The following is a 24,041-nucleotide window of genomic DNA, read 5'->3' as shown; positions in this document are numbered from 1 at the left end:
AACTTACATGGCTGTTAAACTAGACACTCCTCCTTGAAGATGCTATGTGCTCATCAGTTGTCCACACAGGAAATGGATCACGAGGGACTACATGCACCCAGTTATCTATTTCTGTCTGTAGACAACTTTAGTTCAACACCAGTTTTACTAACAGTATGTTCACTTGTTGCCCACCTCCTCTAGTCATCTCAGTTTCTTCAGGCTGACAAGTGAAGAACAGAAATGACGAGACACCACTCGGTGCCTCAATCTAAAGCAATTTAACATGGACCTCAAGGTGCACTAAATAATAATTTTAGCTTGTATCAGGAGCACACCTTTGGACCAAGTATACTGATCGTCCCCGCTTACTGTACTTTCATCCATGTTGCATAGCGCTCTTAGAGAGTGCTCTCAGACGCAATACAGCTGTGAGGTGCACTTCAAGGGTCCATCTGATGTTCTCCAGTTGTAAATGAAACCTACAGCAGTGGCATCAGCTTCTCAGCATCAGCTCTGCTGTTAAAGTGCTCCTAAAGAACTACCTGTTAAGGTAGACATAAGTTCAGAGAGTGAACTCTAGGAGAGAATTAACTAATGGGAAGAAGACACCATAGATCTTGTTTCTATCACATCTTTATCTACTTAGCTGAGCAAGCCTCTGAGGATTCCTTCTGTTAGCTCTTTATTCCCAGGAAGTGGGCTGAGACCTGGACCTGCCTCAGGGTTCAGGATCCCCTTAAGTGTCATGGCCTCTAGGAAACAGAAAATTTAATATCCAGAAGAATTGTGCAGCATGGCAGCACTGCTACAAAAGAAATAACTAGAAGGTAAATCCTAGAATATTTGAGAAATTTATTTCCTTGTTAATATGTCTCAAGTTTAATTCTAGATAAACTCAAAGCTTTCATCTTCACTAGGTGGTGTGTTTTGTCTTTCTGTCATATGTGGCCTTACAAAAATTCCTCCAAATCATTCATTCAAGAAAGGGACACAAAATATCATGAAATTTGAAACAGGAGTCTGGTCTACAGGAGACAGAAGTTTTATCAGGCCATTCCTCTTTGGTGTTTAATCGTTATGACTCCTTAAAAAAAAAAAAAAAAATGCTGTCAGGAAAGGATAACTTACCTCTAGAACATTCTTAGATCCATGGAGAAATGAAGTATGAACCTGAAACAAAAATACCACCCTCTATTTGTCCTTACCCTAGGTGACATTTAAGTTTTTTGTGTGATTTTGTTGTTGTTGTTGTTTATTACAGTGCAACATTCTTAACAGCTCTTTGTTTTACGTCCAAATTACAAGATGATGCAGTTAAACATATTCCTGGATCTTTCTTGGCCAGTTCCATTTGCACTTGAATAAATATAGTTATGTATAAGAGAAGCGGAGAATGCCAGGCTGCATAACTGGATGTATCGTAGTAGATGGCCCCTAGCTAAATATAACTCTTTAGGGGATATATCCTTCTGGCTGAAACAAAACCAACTTCCTTGGCTGGTGCCATCCAGCACTTGACTTCATCTAAAGTCCAGATAAAGTCAGCATTTATGTTTTTAAAACAAACAAACAAACAGAGCATAGATTGCTAATAGATATTTGTAGGCATTTATTTTTTTTATGCTCACTAAATAATAGTTACAGACATATACAGAGATAAAAAATAATATAGGAAGCAAGAAGCCCAAGAACTCATAAACAGCATACCAGAGCTCTGGAACTAATCTGCTACATGGTTCAGTTCTCCCTAAGATTCAGCAATAAAAATATCTTTAGTGGGAGTATATAACTAGGTAATTCTTACTGCACTTTTCCAGGATGGTTTGTAGATATTAAGTTTAAACAGAAGTCAGAGAAATCACAAAAACAAACCAGTAAGAGAAAGTTGTTCAAAGCACAAAACTGAATTGAACAAAACCCATCTGGCAAATTGAAGCAAAATCAACTGTAATTGTCTGTATGCTATCCATCCGTAACTTTGCTTGCCCTTGGAGAAGTGACACTGGTAACACAAGCTTTTTTTAATGAACCAAACCATGAGAAAACCAAACAATAAACACATCCAACAAAGAGTGAATCATCAACATATACTACTGAAACTTTCTTGTACTTCCTCACAGTGACAGTCTGCATGGAACCCATGTTAACTCACACTATTTACATATCCAGTTACATCCAAGATTAGCCAGAATAAATGTCTCTAAAGAGTTTACATGCCCATGTACCTTCTCTGAGAACAAAATTGAAAATACAGTACAACTACCTGTTATGCATCATTAATGGCATTTCTAAACACAGTTGCCACAGGAAGATTTGTTTCTGAATGCAAATTTACCAAACCAGCCATTTCCTCTGCCGATGACTGATGCGTGACAAATCTGAAGTATCTGCATCTACAATTATGAACACTATAGACTTAGTGAAATATATGGGGACAGATTTTCCAAGTATTTCAAGCTTGGATGGAAACAAAACCAGAAAATTCCTCAACAGCTAAAATAAAGACTTTAAGCTCATGAAAATAAACAGTTTGCAACTGGATTTCTCTCATAACCACTGCCACAGTCTAGTTACTCCGGAGTTATATTTTCTACAATAGAGTCTGTATGATATTATATTGACCAAAGTTTCTAAAAGTATGACTCTTGATGAGACAGAAAAATAGTAAAGATCTTTCTTGGTTGTATGCACTAGACAAATTGTCCTCTTGATATATCATTTTGTGCACACAGTCCCAAGAAGTGGTTTGTGCACTTGTAAATTGATACATGTGATAAGCTTTGCATTAAGTGTCCAACTGCTCTGTGAAACACAGAAACCTGAGAAACCCAAGACTATCATGGTTAGTGCATGTTTGCCTGTATTGCACATTAGCTATGTCTAATTATTGATGTTGATTAATTTAAACCTGATTTGTAGTCTGCTGCAAAATCTCATGCCAGCTGACTGCTTGATAGCAGCACCAATATACACAGGCCTATCATAGGAAAGAAGCACTTGGTGATGGATAATCACAAAGTACACTCAGGTGTACTGAGTACTTTCAAGTATTTTCAGGTTGGAGGTTTGTGATCCATTATCACATTCATGCTGTCATTAAAATATGCCCCTGAACAGAGGTGAATTTAAGAGGATAAGAAAGAAAAGGAAACAGCACAGGGACAGAGATGCCCAATACTGGCATCACATCAACAAGGTAACTGCACTCTAGCCTCAGCAAACAGAGGTTCTACAGTCTTCACTTTGTAAATCACAGCAGCGGATGGCTGAAATCCACCCCCATACAATTCCCATGCCTGAAATGGCATTGCCTACATTTCACAGAATCACAGAATCACAGAATTTCTAGGTTGGAAGAGACCTCAAGATCATCGAGTCCACACCCTGATAAGAAACTTGGATTTCCAAAGAACTGAGTAACTTCTTTTCTCATACATTCTGATGCCTGTTACAGGGGGGCACAGTACACTTGAAACAACAGCAAAATATCTGGCCACTATTACACAGCCAATAAACTTTTATTTAGATGTGGAAGGAAAATATGCTTAAAGGAAGAAAAATCTACGGAGATTTATTATTCCCCTGAAATTCAGGCAAGTCCCACAGGTTCCCTGGCAGCATGTCAGCGCTTGAGCAAGAGGATGATCAGATTTTTTAAATCAAAGGCTCAAGTTAATATTAATATACATTGTACTAGAGACTTCTCATCTCCACATTGCTTCCTGATTGATACAATCTGTGTATGAGGAATAATCCAGATATTGGATTGCACATATTTGGCAGGTCTTGCACCCCTCTTCACAGACAATGGTTGTGTCATAACTCACAATGAAGTTATTGTAATACTGCTCAAACAGCTTGCTGTGTGGCATAGACAACTGCTTGGCCATTTCATATAAGCTTTCAGGCTTCAAGTCTTCAATACCATAAGCTTTAGTCAGGATGTATTCTAATTTCCAGTCTGATTCATTTTTCTTGTTGGCGTCTCTGAGATCCAAGTAAAACTGCCAAAGATCCTACAGTTTAAAAAAAAAAAAAAAAAAAGAAGAAAAAAAAAATAGGCACTGCTGTATTGCTTTCTTCCCTGCTTCATTAAGTCTCTAGAGTGATATATTGATTAGGAAGCTGTCACTCCTCATTATTCACAAATGAATAGAAGGTCACGTCCCACCCCAAGAGCTGGGCTTACACCCAAAGCTGGTACTTGCAGTGTGGTAATGGTGGGGGGATGGGGAGAAGAAATGAGAAACACAAAAGGCAGCAGAGGCACTGTTAGAAGTCTTTCCTGTCCAAACTGTAAACCAAATTCCACTATGCTCGTGTCTGGCATGGGTCTGGGGCAAAAGAGTGAAATCCAGAACTCTTTTCTGTGGACACTGCTTGAGGGACAGAAATGGACAGAATGGACAGAAAAAGAATAGCCCAGGGAGAATTCAGAGGAAAGGGAGAGATGGAGATACAGGAATGAAAGCTGCACAGGAAAGAAGCAGGCAACATTAGCACAGATCTCCAGAGGGAAACCCCAGTCTCAGTCAAGCCACAGGATGTATTGTCACTGAACTCGGCAAGGTCAAGACTTTACTTTGAATTACTGAGAGAATGTCTGAGTTACTCAGAGCTAAAAGCACCACACAGGATTCACTATATCTCCAAAAAAATAAAGACTACAGAAGTATTCTAAGTTTTGTCCTTTAAAATGTCTTTACAATTTCCTATTAAAAGTATAAACCCTATATAGAAAGCTGCATGATTATGAAAGGCATCACATGGCTAGAAGTGTGATTTTCTTCATCTGCTCTTCTATACCCTGTAGAAGCACTTCATGCCTCCCAAAGCTCAGACAATCACCAGCAAACAACACTGGTATGTAAACAAGCTAATAATAACTGGTATGAACCTTTTTCACCATTGCAGAGCTGAGCTCCCTGCAAACAGTTTCAGGATTATGCCCAGAAAAATTCTGACCATCTTTGATTCTACATCGTAGGAATGTTCAGAGAACAGCAAGCACTGGGTAGTCTTGCAGCCAGACAGACTGACCAAGTTCTCTCTCAGATTTCATCTTCTTTGCCCAAGAAGAAAAATAACAGTAAGCACTAAAGTTCCACCAATTACCAGAATACTACAAAGGCTGACATCTCACTGTAATTTTTAGTGACAGTGTATTTAAATATTTAAGTCCTAAATGATGCTTTAAAAGCCTTACGTACCAGCAAGCTATAATCGAGAAGATCATATTGATAGAATCTGACACCCGGGTTATTGGACTCCATTTGCCATACATTCTTCACTGGGGTTACAGCAGGTGCCACAAACAAGGAATTTACTGGCTTTTCTGCAAGAAAAGGGAATGGAGGAAACACTTACCTTTCAATCATTTCTTTCTCAAACATATTTTTATGGAGAACCAACACAACAAGAGCTAGAGTGAGAAGCTTAAGTACATCAGCAATTTCTTACCCTGGATTAGTTACACCACTATTAATTCATTTATTTCCATTCAATGGACCAAAATCTGTGTATCTACAATCCACTGCTTATCAGTTAAGTTTATCTATACTGGAGGCTTCACACCAGTTCAACTGTCCAAGTGCTAAATGGTCTTGCCTGCAGGTAAGGCCTCTGTACTTTGTATATTTCTACTGAAGAAACATCCAGAACTTTGAGTAGCTTTCCTCATGCTACACTTTACATGTTGCATTATGTATTTGTTCTTCATGTATTTATAATGTCATTAGAAACACCAGGGTATCATAAACTGACTCTGACTTCACTCATCTAGACTAGCCCAGAATCTAGTTAGTAAACACTGATCTTTATGGTAACTGAAACATGAGGACATACAAAAGTCTTAATGGGCAGAATATGCAGGTAAGAGTATTGAGAGGTTCTCTGTGTAACTCTCTGAAATTTTGTCAAAAAGAAAAATGACATAAAGAGAAGAAAGCCTAAAACTGTACAGATAAATGAACTGTACCACGCTACATGAAATTTCACTGTTTGGATTTTGGCAAAATATGCAAAATTATTAAAATACTCTGGAAGCAGTTACTTGCACATGGAAACTGTAATGAGAATGCATCAAGTTCTGCCTATTCTCAGTGAAATTTGCAGTAGAGGTGATGATTTCATGCACAAATGGGACAAGGGACAAAAATATGCATGTGTAAGACAGTTCTGAAAACCATTTGAGTGTATTAAAGGCCATTTATTTCACCTGGGTTGGATTGATTTTTACTGGACATTAATTCCATGTTAACGGTATGCAAGAAGGTAAATCATTTAAAGCCCTGTTAGCCCAGTCCGCGTTTTGGGCATTGCTTTTATAAGTTCATATAAAAACAAACACAGATAAGGAGCCAATTAATATTGGGATATTTTATGTAAACCAAAGCAGTAGACGCCTCACTATGCTGTAGACAAAAGCATTTAACTAGCTACTTGTTAGAGATCTTCTGCTAGAGATGTAAGAGTGTTTCATACAGAAATATCCACGCTTAAAATTAAGGGATTTCAAAGCAATAAACAAACTTTTCAAACCTGGTTGCTTTTCTTGAAGGTGCTTTTCTTGCTGATCTAAGAGATGCAACAAGCAGAGACTTTCATTCCCCTGCCTCCTGCTTACCCCTATCTTAATTAACTTTGAAGCAGCAGGGAACTCAGCAGAGAGGCACAGTAATGATGCAGGAAACACAAGAACACAGAGCATGTCTAGTTGGCCTGAGAACATTCCCTTTGACACATTACACAATAGCAACTGGCTAGTACAATTTGCCCATGTCACTGAGAAAGTGGAGAGGAAAGAGTAGAAATTCTTGTCTAGGCATGAGCATTCATTAAAAATATAGGAAGCCTGCAGAGTCTCTTCAGACTTCAGAAAAAAAGACAGTCTGTCTTGCAAGGTTTTCTTCGGAAAAAATCTGCGAGTGTGTGAGGCTTGAACTTCTGTAGATAAATAGCAGAATTTCACAATTTCATTTTTCAGTTATTTACAACACAGACTGACCGGTAACACCATGTAAGAAAACATTAATTTGCTTTTAATCAAAAAGGATGAAGGATTCAAAGAGCATCCTTACCTTCTTCATCCAGGAGGACCATGATACTATCTCTATGTGTGTGGCCAAAAAACTGCCCAGCAATAACACTACTGTATTTGCGAAAAATCTTCACTAGTCTCTCATTGTAATACTCCCTGATAGCTGTAGTATTCCTTGCATATGGCAAGTATCCTACTGGTACATGTCCTATTATATACACCTAAGAAATTAGAGAAAACACAATTAGCATCTTCCTTTGAAACTGATAGTTTTAGCTTTAACTTAGAAAAGGTTAACACAATTTTATTCTAATGCTATCTTTGAAAAGGCATTCTGAAAGCCAGAAATCACAGCAGTTTTACTATACAAAATACAGTGAGTAAGTATGTTTAAATTTAATTAGAAAAATAGTTTTTTCTTAGTGCATTCTTGAAAAAGAGTTCTGCTAACTCTCTGCATGATTTTAGGGCAAAGAAAAATGTGTTCAATTGTTTCAAATGAAAATGTAAGTTAACCAGGGCAAGACATGATTTGGCACCTCAAGGGAATAGCAAAAAATATTTGTGTTAGAGTATTATAGGGAATGGTCAGATATTCAGCATAAACATAGAAGAACTAATTACGATCTTTCTGTAAGTCTCTAAGTCTGTTGTTTAGACTGAGACTGGCCTCCAATGGCACAAGAAAGTGAAAGATCTCCTTTCCCCCCACTATAATATAATATTTAAAAAGACAGCAACTGTAAACATGTTTCACACTAAACACTTTTCCTGGTCAGCTGATGATCCAATCCCCACACCAATCAATAAACATGAGCAACAAGTTATAACCCCACTTAAAAACTGAGTATTATTAGGCAATTAATTATTATTATAGCACTTAAATTGAAGGTTGGCTAAGTTTTGTGGTTGTCAAAATCTTTTCTGATATCTAGTTTTCATACTCATAATTATGTATCAATGTAAATGAAATACAATAACTTTTGTCTCAGACCAAGGGCGCACATTTTAAAACTGAAGGCTTAGAGTAAAAAGATTCAGAAACAAAAGTTAAAGTATTTTCCTTCTGGCTCCTATGGCATTTTACATTATAAGAGAGAAAAGGTATTTTACTGGATAATTTGAGAAAGAGTATGCAATTATTGTATTAATTGTTGTAGTACATATATAATGTGCATATTCAACAAAGAATTATTAATACAAATGAAACTGATTTTTTCCATCTCTTTGGTAACATTAATATTATTCTAAAATCATATTTATATCACAGAATCATACAATCATCTAGGTTGGAAGAGACCTCCAAGATCATCTAGTCCAACCTCTGACCTACCACTAACAAGTCCTCCACTAAACCATATCACTAAGCTCTAAATCTAAACTTTTCTTAGTTTCTTCTTTTCTTCAAAGTTTAAACAAATAACACCAATGGGTTCTGTTCACTACCCTTACCTTTTCCTGCTTTTGTGAAGACGCTTCCAATATTTCCTCCAGCCAGGCCAGCTGGTTGGCTGGGTCTGTGATATTCACAGTCACGCTATTTGGGCTGTAATATAAGTTTGTGTTCAAACTGATTATCCTGAGTGGTTGAGAGCCAACGCTTGATTCAAACAGCTGTGTGTAGAAGCCACCTGTGAAAGTAAGACCAACATCATCTGAAAAACAGAAAGGCTTCAAAGCACAACTTTAGAATCAAAGTACAGCACCAACAACATATCCAGTCTTCCTCTTCCTAGTAAAATAGGATGTGTTTAGCCAGGCTACGTATCACCTTATCACAACAGAACATCTTAAAAATCTGTTTTCAGGAACATTTTAGTATGAAAAGTGGACACTGAATATTTTATGAATCCTTGCCTGTAACTGCCTTTGTTTTTGTTTCCACATGCAATTATCCAATTCATGCACAAGAAATGCCCTGTAACATTTCTACCACAAACGGAGATGCAGTAATTGTTAGAAGTACAAATACTGCAAACACATAGGTTTGTCCAGGAAGCCTGGTACTTCGAAACTCATTTAGCTTTAGGCTAGGACATAATTAAGAGCATGGCACACAGGACTTCAATGGGTGCAATTTCATAGTTCATGGACTTCACTGGAGCCGTGACAATAGAGCTGTAACAATATACTTTAACGTTAAGATCTGCTCCTTTGAGTTTTATTTTCCTATTAGAATTCCTACTTCCATTCTTACCCAGATGTCTTTCTTTTTCAGGACACAAAACACAAATTAAAATTCCAAATCCATAATGTCTGGAAATTGGGCTGAATTTTTCAGTCTTTTGGTAAAAAGAAAAATCATAATTAGCATATCCTTATTTTACCAGTTGAGTAAGTTGGATACATACATGATGTAATTAACAATATAATCACCAAGACTATGTACTACTATAATCTGAAGAAATATATGCCTATTCCATACAGTATCAAAACAGAAACACCATGTCATCAACTTCTGTACAACCAAATTTAACTCTTCTTGTGCATCATACATCTTTTTCTAGAAATGCACTTTTTATGAGGTCCTGAAGACAATAAGATACTTCACGAGTATTGGTAAAAAGCCAATAAAACTGTCCGTGTTACAAGAAGCAGTAATGACTATTGCAAAGGAGAACAAATGTACCCTGAAGATAAGCATTGATATTCAAAAAATTAAGTAACTTCTTCCAGAAGAAGCATTATTGTTAAGCTGCCATCCATCATATTTGATAAGTCATGACACTCCAGTGAAGTTCCCACTGGCTGGAAGAGGGGAAAAATAAGCCTATTTCTCAAAAAAAAAAAAAAAAAAAAAAAAAAAAAAAAAAAAAGGAAGACCCAGGAAACTACAGGCTAGTCAGTCTCACCTCTGTGCCTGGCAATGCAGGAAAATGCCAAGCACAGATATAGGTTGGGCTGGGCAGAGAATGGACTGAGAGCAGCCCTGAGGAGAAGGTGTTGGATGATAAGAAGCACAACATGAACTAGCAATGTGTGCTTGCTGCCCAGAAAGCCAACCATATCCTGGGCTGCATCAAAAGAAGCTTGGCCAGCAGGTCAAGGGAAGTGATTTTCCCTTTCTGCTCTTGTGAGACCCCACTGGAGCACTGCGTTCAGCTCTGGTGGTCACCAGTACAACAAGGACATGGACCTATTAGCACAAGTTCAGAGGAGGGCCAGAGAGATGACCAAAGGACTGTAGCACCTCTACTGTCATAGAATCATTCCAGTTGGAAAAGACCTCCAAGATCATCAAGTCAAACTTTTAACCTAGTACTGAAGTCCACCACTAAACCACGCTAGTAAGTTCTCAATCCGCACCTTTCTTGAAGACCTCCAGAGATGGTGATTCAAACAATTCCCTGGGCAACCTATTGCAATGCCACACAACTCTTTCAGTAAAGAAATTTACCCTAGTACCCAACCTAAACCTCCCCTGGTGCAACTTGCGGCCATTTCCCCTCATCTTGTCTCCTGGTGCTTGAGAGAAGAGCCTGATCCCCACCTCACTATGACCCATACAATTAAAGTAATTGTACAGTGTCATTATTTGAGACTGAAACTCCTTTTCTCTAGAGGCTAAACAACCGCAATTCCCTCAGCCACTCCTCATAAGACCTGTTTTCTAGACCCCTCACCAGCTTCGTTGCCCTTCTCTGGACAAGCTCCAGCACCCCAATGCCCTTCTTGAAGTGAGGGGCCCAAAACTGAACACAGTACTCAAGGTGCAGACTCACCAGAGGTGAGAACAGAGGGACAGTGAGGGGAGAGACAGAGTTCAGAGGGACAACTAAGAGGACAGGCTGAGGGAGTTGGGGTTGCTCAGCCTGGGGAAGGAAGGGCTCCAGGGAGACAGTATAGAGGCCTTCCAGTGCCTAAAGGGGGCCTACAGGAAAGCTGAGGAGGGACTCTTTGTCAGGGAGTGTAGTGATAGGACAAGGGGTTATGACTTTAAACTAAAGGAGGGTAGATTTTGATCAGATGTAAAGACGAAATTCTTCACTCAGAGAGTGGTGAGACCCTGGCACAGGTTGCCCAGAGAAGCTGTGATCGCCCCATACCTGGAGGTGTTCAAGGCCAGGCTGGACAGGGCTTTGAGCAACCTGGTCTGGTGGGAGGTGTCCTTGCCCTTGGCAGGGAGGTTGGAACTGGATGGTTCTGTTGAAGTGCCTTCCAACTCAAACCATTCTACGATTCTACATAATCCACTGTAATAACTCATTCTGTGAGAAAGCTGAACAAAGGGGACAAATCTATAGCATCATTAGTCTCTAAGTCCTAGCTTTATGATGTATTACTGACACACTTTACCTTTTCTGAAGGTACTGATTGCTTCATCAGTTAGCCAAGGCTTCCAGAAATCTGCTACAGCATTGTAAACTTCACTGGTGGTTACAGGAAGCTGATCCTGTGAGACAGCAGAACTTGCCTAAGTCTTATTATTCAGACACACGTACAAAAAAATTAATTTATCATTCCACCTGATTTCTCCCATAATACATAAGTGATCACCAGGTAGCACACCAGAAAGCAACAAACAAATCTCGCCATCCAGTATTGCTGATCAGGAAAAAAATCCCAGTCTTAGAACTGACAGCATTAACAATGTTAACACATTGTTAAACTAGTGCCAGAAATATTTCAAGCCTTAGGAGAACAGCTAAGTAAAAACCATACATCCTGCAAAATTATAAACCAAAGATTCACAATCTATTTGCCTTCTAAAAATACAGTCTCTTGGAGAAGAAGCTTGAACCCAAGTTTCTTATATAGCAGGTGAATTTTTCACACAACTTGGGATTCATAGCTCCCCGAAATCCCACAAAAACCCTCAGAAATATTTCAATGAGATTAACCAATATTTCCATGATATCCTCTAGTTCTGATTTAAAATGTAAAAGAAAAGTTTTGTCAATGTTTACACACACCAGCTCTAATAAGGACTGCAGCACTTTTCAGTCCAAGCCAAGCAACGCCCAAGTGCCATAGCCTGATTAGAGCCATGCTCCCATCTCACCCTGACAGGGAGATTCCAGTTTGTCCTTGCCTTTCCTAAAATACCTGCTTCAATCTTTAATGCTAGGAAAAAAAATCAGAGGTCAAAAAATAGGAACACTATTACAGTGCATGGGTTCTTAAACATAGAATTTGACCTTTCTAAGATCTTTGAAACTAACCTTACTTTATTAGAGGCTTAGGCACTAAGTCTCTGTCTAGAAGCAGTGCAATCAGTAGTCTGTTCAGACATTTGTTGCTTGTAATGCACAGGTATTAGTTACTAAGAAAGCTCTGAGTCATATCAGTTCAGCCAGAGCTAAGTCACTAAGACACAGCAAAGTCTGATCTCAGATAAGAAGCCATGTTATGGACTGAAGGTGGTTTGGTCTTGGGCTCTAAAAGGCAAATCAGCGTTCTGTGAATATTTGGATCAGACAGCAGTTAAGGCATTTGTTGTAAGCAGGGGCAAGAATGTGAAACAAAGTAAGACTATGCAGAAAGACCAAGGTCACAGTAAAAAAAATCTAAAAGGTATCCCAGTGGTTGATTAACCTGAGTAGTATTTTTAATAGGCTCTGCAAGAAAAATCATCCAAGACCGTGAAATCATTATGATGGATAGGTCAGAATGCAACAGAAAGCAATAAAATTCTTTGGTGTATAGTAAGCAAACAGCCTCCACAGCTTCTCTGGAACAGCCTACAGAGTGTGGCTTGCTCCACATTACTTCCAGTCTATGGTACGTATTGCCAAGCACGTCCCCAAGAAAAATAAAAATGTCTTCAAGAGCAAAAAAATCCAACAACCTCATAGTGGGGATTTTCTGGTCGCATGTTTTTTTTCCAACAGAAACAGAAACGTATGCCGGTTCTGTGCATTAGTGGAGTCTGCCATTTCAAAGCAAAGCACCACAAAAATACTTGTGTAGTTTTGGACACAAAACTACAACAGTTACTCCAATACGCAGCCTGCTTCAAAATGCTATTTGCCGTCCAGCTGCCCCTGCTGACCATCTTTTTTCTACCTTCAAACTTAATTTCACAAACAAAACTCATATTTGTCAAAAAAGTGTCACTACATTCAAATGTCAATGTCTGCCATGTGGATTTATATCTTTCTTTGTTTATGGGGTTACTGCATACAGCTTTTTTTCTTTATACCACAGGAGACTGCTGAATGACAACTATTCTCTGCTTTTATTTTTTAATTAAAATAAAAACGATACTATGAGTTAAACTTCATTGAAGGTGGTATTTACCAAATCATCAGTAGTTTCTGGTGAACTAACCTTGTTTCCTGTGAGTGTACGCGACAAGCTCAAACTATACTAACAGCTTAAGACCAGAAAACACTCCAGTCCCAACTTGGTCTGGGCACTCACAGCTCCAAGCTATGATACATGCTTAGCTCTGATTTTCCTTCTCACATTGCCCTGTTCACTCTCTAAGCACTTCCAATGCTCCCTGATTTAGGAATCACTAATTACAGGCAATGATACTACTATACCAAAGCCAGCTACCATACCAAATATCCCACAATAGGCCTAATTAATAACACAGAAGGCTGGAACAAAAGTCTTTATCAAATTGTTTTAGTTGACCTGCTCAACATCCCTTCCGATCCCCTCAGATCCAATGACAGAATTTGTTTCTCAGTCCTGTGCGCTGCCAGATCACCTTGCAATATGCTTTAAAGGACAAATGAAGCAACTGTTTATTTTTGTGCTATGCCAAGAAAAATATTCACAGATCACTGACTGTAAAGAAGCACTGTCCTCAGCTGCAATGGCCCACATATACAGTAAATAGTTAATGGGAATATTTCTAAATTTTGAATAAGCAAAGAAAGAAAGACACATTTTTAATAGTAGTGGCAAAACTATGGGAACATTACAAAAGTTATTCCATCAGTGAGATAAAAAAATCCAGTGATGTCTGCAGGTAGACTTCCAGTAGGTCTTTCAGCAAGCCTTGAACCTTACCACATGCTGCCAGATGCACCAAGGATGTTATCTCTGTTACGTTAAGCTATTGTACACACGCCTGACTTACATATATGTATGGCTTACATAGTAAGAAAAAGTGTGTATTGACACACTGATGAGACCTGGTGGTCCTAAGCCACAAGGAGAGGAATGGTTAACAGTAAACGTGCATCACCTCAGGCAATGTACAGATTTTATCTGGCACCAACATTTGGTTGGGTAACTTAACACATACAAATATACTTTGTATTTTAGATTGGAATTATTTATTTATCATTTTAAATGCTAATTGGAGAACCATAGGATACTGTTTCCAGAGTAACATTTATACAAATTTCACTGTTGTTTTTTTTTTCCACACTTGCCCTCTGAGGAGTGAGAAACAAACTTAACATGGTACCTAAAAAAATTTCTGATTTGTTTTACCTGTGGCCAGTAATCATGATTTCCCAAGGCTGGGAAAACCTGAAGATCTGGAAAGAAACTTCGAATTGTAGAACTCATATTGCCAATGATGTTAATTACGAGTTTTGTCGAGAGTTCTTTCACTGGAACATGTGGAGGGCTATCTCTGAAAAAAAGAGAAGGTTTTATTAACAAAGAGTTTAAGATTAGAAGTCATAAGCTATAATATAGCTTGATTCTAGATATATCTCACAGAACCCACTACCTAATATATAGCCAAAATACATCTAAAAAGGTATCCACTTTATGTTTAATGACCTTAAGACAAAAAATACAGTGCCTCCCATGATAATTCACTCTAATCAGTTATTCCTCTGAGTTTTCCTTTGCTTTCATTTTTCTGCTTTCCACCCTCCCCGCAGCCTGTTTAACTTGCACTAATAAAGTCACATGGCACATGTCACAGTGAACAGTTCAACAATACCCACAAATGGTTTCAGAGATCAAAACCTGTTCCTGAGGCCTTATATACTCAATCTTCCACTTATTAGCCATTCAGACAAGTGGAGACTCTTTAAAAGTAGCATTTGTGAGATACTAAACTGAGGATGTGTTGGTGTCAATATAAACTTGTGAATTACTGCACTATATGCCTATCCAGCTGTTAAAAGCTTTAATTGTAGAGTGACTTACCCAGTCCAAATCATGAATGAAGCCTGCTGCCTTGAATCCTTCATGAATGTAAATGCTGACAAAATAAGTTGATATGGAGAATCACACAAAAAGTCTCCAAAAGGGCCTGGGTTAGAGGCATTGGCTCCTTTGGAAGAAGAACAAACTTTGGTGCGATCAGGGGTGATGTGGTAAGTTGGATCTAAATGCAGATCAGATACATGCCAGAACTGTCCTGTTTACAGAAAACAAAGATTAAAGAAAATGCATTATTTCTCAACAGGCTTCTAAGAATCCCATTCCTTATACAGCCTGGGAAAAAAATAAATAAATAAATGTATTTAGCTGAATCTAAAGCTAAACAGGAATCTCTGACATTGACTTCTGAAAAGTGCAAGTATTTTACTTAAAAAATATATAGTAGTTCTGTGACTTTCTGATTACAACTTGCAAATGTGAATTGGATACACATGGATAACCCCATGTTTGCTCCTTTTTTTTTCTACTGCTGTTCCTCTTTGAAGTTTTGTAAAGAAGAATGAATTTAACAAATTGCTGATTATCCCGCCTGATAAGTGTGCATGAGTGGTGCATTCCTGACAAGAGTACTTCACATAGTCTGCTTAGAAACAATGAAAACAGAAGCAGAGGCATGGATTGTTTCAACGATTCAGCAGAAAAAAAAAATTGAGATTGGCAGGGGCTGGAATATGGAGCTCCTTTTCATTTATAGCAATCTGGAAACTGAAGAGCAGAGGAGGTGCTAGAGGGACTTCTCCATTCTACCACCTGAAAAAAGAGAGGGAGTAACAATTTTAATTATTTTTCTACACCTTCCCTGGCTGGAGGCTGCTATAAAAGATAATGGTCTAGAAGGAAAGGCATGAAACAGCTTGTGTGCAGATTTCAAAACACTGCTCCCTAGCAGCCACAGCAGCAAAAAGACTGGGCTTCTTACCAAAGAGAGGTGTATCAGCCTTAAATACTGAGTATTTTCTAGGTTGACACATTCTTAGTCACTTGTCACTTAGCACCGCGAAGAAAAAAAAAAAAAACAAACAAACTCAATAGCATGGGAATATATTGAACAAGATGAATTAAGCCTGTATGAGATCAGCAGCCTTCAAGTCCCATGTAAAACATGAGCAATTTCTCTCTGTCAGTTTCAAAGCGTTTGGAAAAGGCAAGTCTATCGGTGGCACTGGTTGTGAAACTGGGACAGATATAAATTGATTTTCCCAAGGTCACATGCTCGCTCAGCGACATAACAGGCAACACACGGCTCGACCTTGTGGAGCTTTATTTCAGGAAGCCAAGCCCAGCAGCAATCTTTCAGATCTACAACGCTGCGCCTTCTGCGAGCACAAGACGCGGAAACGCCTGAACACTGCTGCGCGCTTGGTTTGAGACGTCTGTGATCACAGGGACGGCAAATCCCGTGCAAACAATGTCGGAGCACTCACCTGTGGCTGTTACCGTGCCGGAAACCAGGCCAGGCAGAGCACGCTGCTGGCTGACAGCACAGAACAGCACTCCTGTTTGCAGGGCACGCTCCAGGGCACTGCAGGGCGGGCAGGGCACGGCTCACCTTACCTGACACCGGCTGGAGTGCGGCGTACCCTGCTGACTGCCTGGAGACCCTGGTTAACCCGCACCTACCTGAGCAGCACCGCATGCAGCTAGCTAAAAGTTACAGCCAGCTGGGACACAAAACAGCAGCAGCCTGTATTGGCAGGGGTAGAAACACGCAGGGAGGCGCCGGACGGGGCTTGCCCCTTGGGGGTTATGGGACCCGCAGCCAGGGCAGCCGGGGCTGGCAGGGGACCCCCGCGGCTGGTAGGGGCCTCCCCTCCCGGGGCCCCCCTGGGCCGGGCGGGCACTGCGGGCCGCCGCTGCCCCCTCGCCCGCCGCCCCTCCGCCGCCCCCCGCTCCGCCGCGGGGCCTGGCGGCGGCCTCACTCACCCACAGCAGAGCGGGGCCCCGGGCCGGCCGGCGCCGCCTCGGCCGCTCGCAGCGCGGAGCAGAGCAGCGCCAGGCCCAGGGCCAGGCAGGCGGTGCGTGCCCACGGCGGCTCCATGTTGGCGGTGCCGGGAGGGCCCTGCCCGCCGACGGCTGCTCGCGGGACCGCCCCGGCCGGGAGGGGAGGAAAGGGGCGAGCCCAGGGCTGCCCGAGCCCGGGCAGAGCGGGGAGCGCTTGGCAGGCCTAGGGGAGGCCAGAGCAAGTCTAGGGTAGCTTTTGGAAGGAAGGTTCCTCACAGAAAAATGCGGAGTTACAGCGCAAACACCAGCCCCGCTGTTACACGTTACCGCAGAGGAGCTCATTGCTCAAGAATAGTTTCCTGTGGAGGACCCGGTGTCAGTTTTAGTAGCAAATTAGAGTAAATGTCACCAATCCCCAAACTGCCCCTCCACGTCCACCCACTGAGGGTGGTTTTCTGTCCGAATCTGTTTTCCAGTGGTCTGCAAAGCCATTTTAGCAGAGCTGGAGGTCCCTTGTGTCAGTGTTTCCTTCACTTTCCCACTCCTCTGAACAGTGCCACAGGCACTTCATGAATACCACACTTCTCCATTTTTTCTTACCCTTATTTACTTTGGCATTAATATTGTTCATCTTTAGAACAGGAAAGTACCTCACCAATAAGATTTATGACAGTTTCATATATTACATATAGAATGCACATCTGTATGGAAAAGTCATCTTTTTTAAAAAGTGAAAGTAATGTAAAATATTCAACATTCAGGCTTTATGTGTAAACCAAGTTTTAACAGTCTCAGTGTTGTCTCATATTTGATTAAAACTTTTTTCTTTTCTTTTTTTTTCACTTCATGCCCCATAAATCACTTGTCAGAAAGATGAATGCCACTAATGGAGACCCAAGTCTGTTCCTCAGCAATGAAGTAAAAGCAGCTGTTCCCATCTCTATGCAAAGAGGTGGCAAGGACTACAGCCCGTGTGATGAATACACACACGGGCGGATAGGCAGACATGGGGTGAGATGAATGAAAGCTGAAATTGAGGTTTAAATGAGCAAATAAAACCAAAGGACAGAAGATGCTGCTTAAGCAAATGGAGGCTGAAATGGCCCAGAACAAAAAGAATCCAGCTCCCCATACCATTGAAACAAGTTTACATTTCTCTGATGAACAGTTAGTTCCTAGTTTTTAAGTGATCAATATCCACCATTTAAAACATATTTATGATAGCTCATAATTAAGGACTGTCTTACATTTCTAGTGTTCCCCATAAGGAGAAAAAAAAAAAAAAAAAAAAAAAAAAAGCACTTTGATGTTCCTTTCAGGCAGCTTCTTTGTGAAAAAGTGAAGCTGACAAATTAAGGCTTGTATTGTTGTTGGCTAGATGCCACAGTTGTGTCTGAACTTTTATTGGATGAGTGAGATAAGCTATTGAGGTTACCTTAGCCCTTAAGGAAGAAAGCTGTCTATCTAAGGAAACAAAAAGCCACTTCCCCTGATATCCAGTTGCAAATCTGAGGGGATGCACAGTGCAGGATCAGGCCTGGGAGGTTGGGAAGGGCTCGCCTCCTGCACCTCCCTTGGCAGCCATACTCCCCCGCTATTGAGCAGCTGAATGCCACAGCTCCACCCTACCTGTTTAAAGATTTGCAGCTACCTACATCTCACTATGGGCCACTGAGCCAGCATGTCAGAAAACATGGGAGTTTCCAAACATGCTCCTCCATGATGCCAGCAACTGCTTCAGTTTTCCTAAGATAAAGTACTGTGCAGTGTTTGCCTCACTAATCTTTTAGGGAATATTTTCCAGGAAAGTTTTAATTTATTTCTTCTATGCAGTATTTTACCTTAATTTGCTCACAGTGCATTGTAAATTCCAGTACATATTTGCTATAAAACTACAGTGCAGGGAGAGGAATCTCAGAAGGTTTGTCTTGTATTGTTTTCCCTCCCACCCCTGGGGAGACAGATGAAAGACAAGCTTTGTATATTGGGCTCCCCCAGTCCTTCCCTTTATCATGTCGGTCCTTTCCTCCCATCCTGTGAAACACTTCACTCTTTGAACAGATGTACTTTAGTCTTCTGTATATTAGCAAAAACAAACAACAACAAAAAAAACACATTAACCAAACTAAAAACAAAGAACTCTAACTATTAAAACAAGCACTACATGAATCCCACAGAAATCAAAGGCTGTCTATCTGCTGACCTTAGCAGGATAATCAGATAGCATGTTTCAAGTGAAGAGAGGAGCTGAAACTGGGTTGAACCTCTCACACCTGCCTACACACACAGACAGGGGGCTTTAGATTTCTTCAGCAGAGAAGCTACCTCTTCTGAATGAAGGCAGTTTTTCATTTCCCACATACCCCACATCCCATACAGTCAATGCCCCAGGGTTTTGTACACCACATGCTTTTCTACTGCTTAACTGAGAAAAAGGAACATTTACAACTCCCTCTAAAACACTGGAATATTATCCCATAAAATGCAAAAGGAGCACAGGTTTAAAAAACATTTTAATTTCTGTTGAATCTCCATTCCAAAACAATTCAAATATGTTCCATTTACTGTAAAAAAGAAAGGCAAGTGTTTCAGAGTTTTAATGCAAAGTTTAACCTGTTGCACTATACAGCACACGTTTGCCAGTTTGATGGCATAAAGTTGTTTTTTTTTTTTTTTAAAAAAAAAAAAAAAAAAAACCACCCCCCCCCCCCTCCAAAAAAAATCTTTATTAATCCTTCATACCAGAAATGTGCATTTAAGCTACTTTCAGTTATGGACGGTACATTAATCCATCCAGAAGTAACATCTGGACAGGGGTCAGGTAAACTACGCTTTCTCATAGTGGCGAACAGCAACCACATCACCAAAGGTCAGAGTCTGCAAGTCCAAGGAAAAGACAGTGATGTTAGACACTAGACATTTTCTGGAATAACTTAAAGCATATTAAGAAGTCCATAACTGGACAAACAAGGTTGTTTCACATTACTCAATATATAGAAAAAAACACTTATTTTACTTTATTGATATTTTAAGTAAGCAAGAGGAAAAAATTCAAAAAGTTATGATTCCCTTATTAATGTAACTTCATCCTTCCTACTCTCAAACCTAAGAAAGGCATAATACACTTACAATACAACTTGAGACTAGAAAGGACTGTTTAATTCTTCTGATTTTGTGAATGTAATTTCTTAAATTTATCATTTATCGTTTATCAGATAACACATTTTGCCAAAGTTAATCAAAATATGCAGTGTAAAATCTGACCCCCCCCCATTTTTGTATTCTATACTATTCCGCATAGGTATATACTTAAGGAGAATCTCATACTAAAATAAATGCATTCTATGCACTTACGTGGCTAGAACTGACAAATATTCCAATTACTGCAGTTGTTTAAAACACTGAGTGCAGTTTGTGAGCTTCGGACGTATTTTGCTAATTGGAATATAGCAGCTCACTGCATTCAAATTCCAAAGGAAGTGCTTTTTTCTGTATGTGTGTTGCTGTTTCCAAAAACGAAATGTATTTTTCCTTGAATCACTGTCACATTGTGCTGCACTGACTATAAACTTTAAAAAGTTCATTATTTGTAAGTCTCCATCCACACAGATACTCTTTGAACTTTTCAGAAAATAAAGCTGTTTCTCTCTAACAGTCAAATCACATAGGTTAATTGAAATAGCTGAAGAGGTTTTATTTCGAAAGCTACTCTATGCCAAAAATAAGCATGAGTATTGTCAGTCTGGACCTGTTCCTGAAAAGTCAGGAAGATAATGGGAATTTAAAACAAGAACGATTTTTCTCCAGACTATTGCAGTTTTAATCATTTTTAACAAGATGGGAAGAATAAGCCCTTAAATGAAATATGAAAATATTTCAGCAATACCTCCAGCAATACTCAAGTTTTATTTTACTATGGAAATACTTAAATACTTGTTCTGTGCAATCAAATATCATTTGCACGTGCACATATAAAACATTTTTAAAGAAATCTACATTATCACTAACAACAAATCATTGCCTATATAATAATCAAGAACTTCATATATTTTGCAAATTACCATAACTATTTACTTATTTATTTTTGCTTGCGCGTTTACATAAAGTCTAGAGAGAAAGGATACACTTGGCATATGCACAGGTTGGCCTGCCTAAAACCACTAGCAATTCTTGAATTGTCAGTAAAACTAGATGCAAAACAGAAAAAAAAAAAAAAACATTTGAAAAATCTCTCCTAGCTTTCCCCACCAATTAGTTTAGGCTTTGTGTGCAAGTTAACATTTACCCACAAAGTTGACAAGTTTGAGATAATGATATTAGTGGTGTACGTGAATGTTCAGTGATTTTTATACTTACCATTACCATTTTGCCATCCTTTATTTCTCTAACAAAGTTTGTTTCTTTGCCATCCCACTTCTGTACGTGAACTAGCTTGTCTCCATCCAGGGTCACAACAGACTGTGAGATATCAAAAAATACAGACACTCATTTATTTGGGGGTACTTAAGATTCAACTCATGTTAAGCATGCACTTTTCTATTGAATTCTCTCTAGATCCACATGCATCTACTGAAAAGAAAAAGTAGTCCCTGCCATTTTAAAGCCAAGCACATGAATCATCCTCGTTTTAAGGGCGAACTCCATACAATTAGCATTTGTATCAAAGAAAGGAAAAAGTTTCCTTTGAGTTCCAGTCTCGAAGGAAACATCCTTTCAGATGTGCTTTGGGTAACTGCTTTGTTAAGCCTTCAATGACACAGGCAGAAGGCATTCCCTCATTTCAACCAGAAAAAGTTGCACCAGATGATCTTTTATCAAACGAAAAGAAAAAATGGGCAACCAACAGAATTCCTCAACACTGGAAGGTAGAAAGGGGGCTGAAGACATAATATGCCGATTCAGACAAGACACAGTGCAAGTAGACAAGATGCAATCTTGTCTTTTTCTCCTGTCCTACACAGTGCTACAGCTAGCAGTAGCAGAGGTTACTTTTTTTTTTTCTCCTTTGACTCTACCCTGCAAAGGATACAACCTCAGGGGTAGGAAGGGAGGAGGAAAAAAAAAAAAAAGTTCACTTACTTTGCAGTTTCTATCATCTGGGGTAGTCTCATCAAATTCCTCTCCAAGTTTAAAGCTGATTTCTGTGTTTTTGAAAGTGCTCTGAGTCCTGATCACTACTTTGTCCCCCTCGCTGCTGATAATCACAGTGGGCTTAGTCACATTCCCCACCTGCCGCGTAGCAAACCCCACTCCTAAACCCCCAAGGAAAAAACAAAGATCCATCAGACATCCGTCATCCTAAAACATCCTTCCCGCCACACGCCGAGGCACACAGACCTCCTCCCCTGCCCCACAGCTGCAGGTTACCGGTGACAAACGCCACTTTTTGGCCCCGATCCCGCCGCAGGACCGCGGCCGCCCCGCCACCCGTCCCCACATGACCGCAGCCCCGGGCCTGCCGCTGCCCCCGCTCGGTGCCACGAGGAGCCGCCGCTCGGGGGCACGGCGAGCGCCAGCACCCCGCGGCCCCCGGCAGCGCTCGCCCTGACTTCGTGCCCACCCGGCCACCTCCTGCAGCTGGGGGAGCCGGGCATGGGCACGGGCACGGGGCTCTCCCGCATTTCGGGCTTCCCACGGCGCCCCACACCCGGCTCTGCCGGCCCTACCTACCCAGCGCCTTCATGTACTCGTCGAAGTTGTGGCTGTCCACCAGCTTCCACGTCGCGCAGAAAGCCTCGACCATGGCGGCCGGCTGCGGGTGCTGGTGCTGGGGGTGCCAAGGGAGCGCCGTGCCGCCCGCGCCGCCCCGCATATAAAGCCGGCGCCCGGCGGGGGGCCGGCAGGCGGGGATGGCGGCGGTCCGCCCCCGCGGGCAGGCCGGGGGCCGCGGCCCGGAGCTTCCCCGCCCCGCCGGGGCAGGCCCCGGGTGGGAAGGGGCGAGGGCAGCTGGGTGCTGGGGAGGGGAAGGGGAGCGCTGGGTGCCTAGGGTTGGGGCAGGCGGTGCCCACCCGGGGGTCCTGTGCGGGTGGAAGGGCAGAGGGATGCACTTGGCAGGCCCGCTCGCCTCAGTACCCACTGTCCACACAGCACCCACCGTCCGCGCTGTACGCCCACTGCCAAAAAAGAAGCGGGTGCCAAACATGAAGGACTCAGCTTGAATAAAAATGCACTACCACAGGAACACCTTCATGGGAAGCTTTCCTTTCAGGCCTTTCCAGCCCCGCTCATACAGTGCTGGCCAACTGCAGATTCCTTTCCCCGCCATCTTTCACACAGAATCACAGAATTTCTAGGTTGGAAGAGACCTCAAGATCATCGAGTCCAACCTCTGACCTAACACTAACAGTCCCCACTAAACCATATCCCTAAGCTGCTGTTCATCCCGATGCTGCTTCAGCAAATTGGTATTTGCTATTGTTGCATGGAAACAGTGTCTTGCCTCCCAAACTGACACCATCTGGAAGCTAAGAATGAGGAAAGAAATAAAACTGATTAAAACCATTACATCTATTAAGATCTATTTTTTTTCCTTTTCCTGTGAGTGTTTCCCTCCTAGTTCTTTGAAATTCCTTTAAAGCAGTGGGTCTCATCTCCTGAGAGTTTTTCAGAAATCAGCCTGGCGCTGTGGTTCAAGCGATGGTGTGAGCTTTTCCTGACCTATGGCTGGGATAGATTCCAGAGTCATGAATCTAGCTCTTAGCTCTTACAGCAGTAATCAGGGGTTAAGTGAAAGCGATTTCCTGTGCTTTAGGGATAAAACCTCAGCAATTGTCTACCTGGTCCAGCCACACTACATATAAATATTTGTGAATATTTTCCTAATATTTTGAAAGTAGCTTTGGACTGTCATTTGCATTTCTTTCAGGCTCTTGTGGTATGGCACTGTCTTTGGGTATAGGGTAATCGATGTCACTTTTTGACTTGGCCTCAGAAAGAATTAACCCCTCTCTGAATTAACCCCAGGGATATAATCATAATTCCTTTTACCACACAACAT

At 41.0% G+C, this 24,041-nt stretch overlaps 2 protein-coding genes across 2 annotated transcripts; both read right to left on the bottom strand.

Annotated features, from left to right (window-relative positions):
• Positions 1 to 1,573: 1,573 nt before the first annotated feature.
• On the bottom strand, positions 1,574 to 17,281 carry SMPDL3A (sphingomyelin phosphodiesterase acid like 3A). The gene is made up of 8 exons (XM_082756657.1): positions 17,027 to 17,281; positions 15,086 to 15,299; positions 14,414 to 14,558; positions 11,318 to 11,414; positions 8,474 to 8,652; positions 7,062 to 7,242; positions 5,193 to 5,317; positions 1,574 to 3,998 (listed from the first exon to the last, which is right to left on the bottom strand). Exons 1-8 carry the CDS (start codon positions 17,139 to 17,141, stop codon positions 3,687 to 3,689), a joined length of 1,368 nt encoding a protein of 455 aa, XP_082612783.1. The 5' UTR covers positions 17,142 to 17,281; the 3' UTR covers positions 1,574 to 3,686.
• Positions 17,282 to 19,554: 2,273 nt separating this feature from the next.
• On the bottom strand, positions 19,555 to 22,894 carry FABP7 (fatty acid binding protein 7). Its single transcript, XM_082757776.1, has 4 exons — positions 22,715 to 22,894; positions 22,124 to 22,296; positions 21,401 to 21,502; positions 19,555 to 19,921 (listed from the first exon to the last, which is right to left on the bottom strand). The coding sequence occupies exons 1-4, from the start codon at positions 22,854 to 22,856 to the stop codon at positions 19,871 to 19,873; spliced, it is 468 nt and encodes a 155-aa protein (XP_082613902.1). The 5' UTR covers positions 22,857 to 22,894; the 3' UTR covers positions 19,555 to 19,870.
• Between the last annotated feature and the right edge of the window lie 1,147 nt (positions 22,895 to 24,041).

The sequence above is a fragment of the Aythya marila genome (genome assembly GCF_965140915.1).
Source record: "Aythya marila genome assembly, chromosome: 3".
In the NCBI taxonomy this organism is placed as follows: Eukaryota; Metazoa; Chordata; class Aves; order Anseriformes; family Anatidae; genus Aythya; species Aythya marila.
The sequence above is the reverse complement of the archived record's forward strand: the minus strand, read 5'-3'. Positions and strand labels throughout refer to the sequence as shown.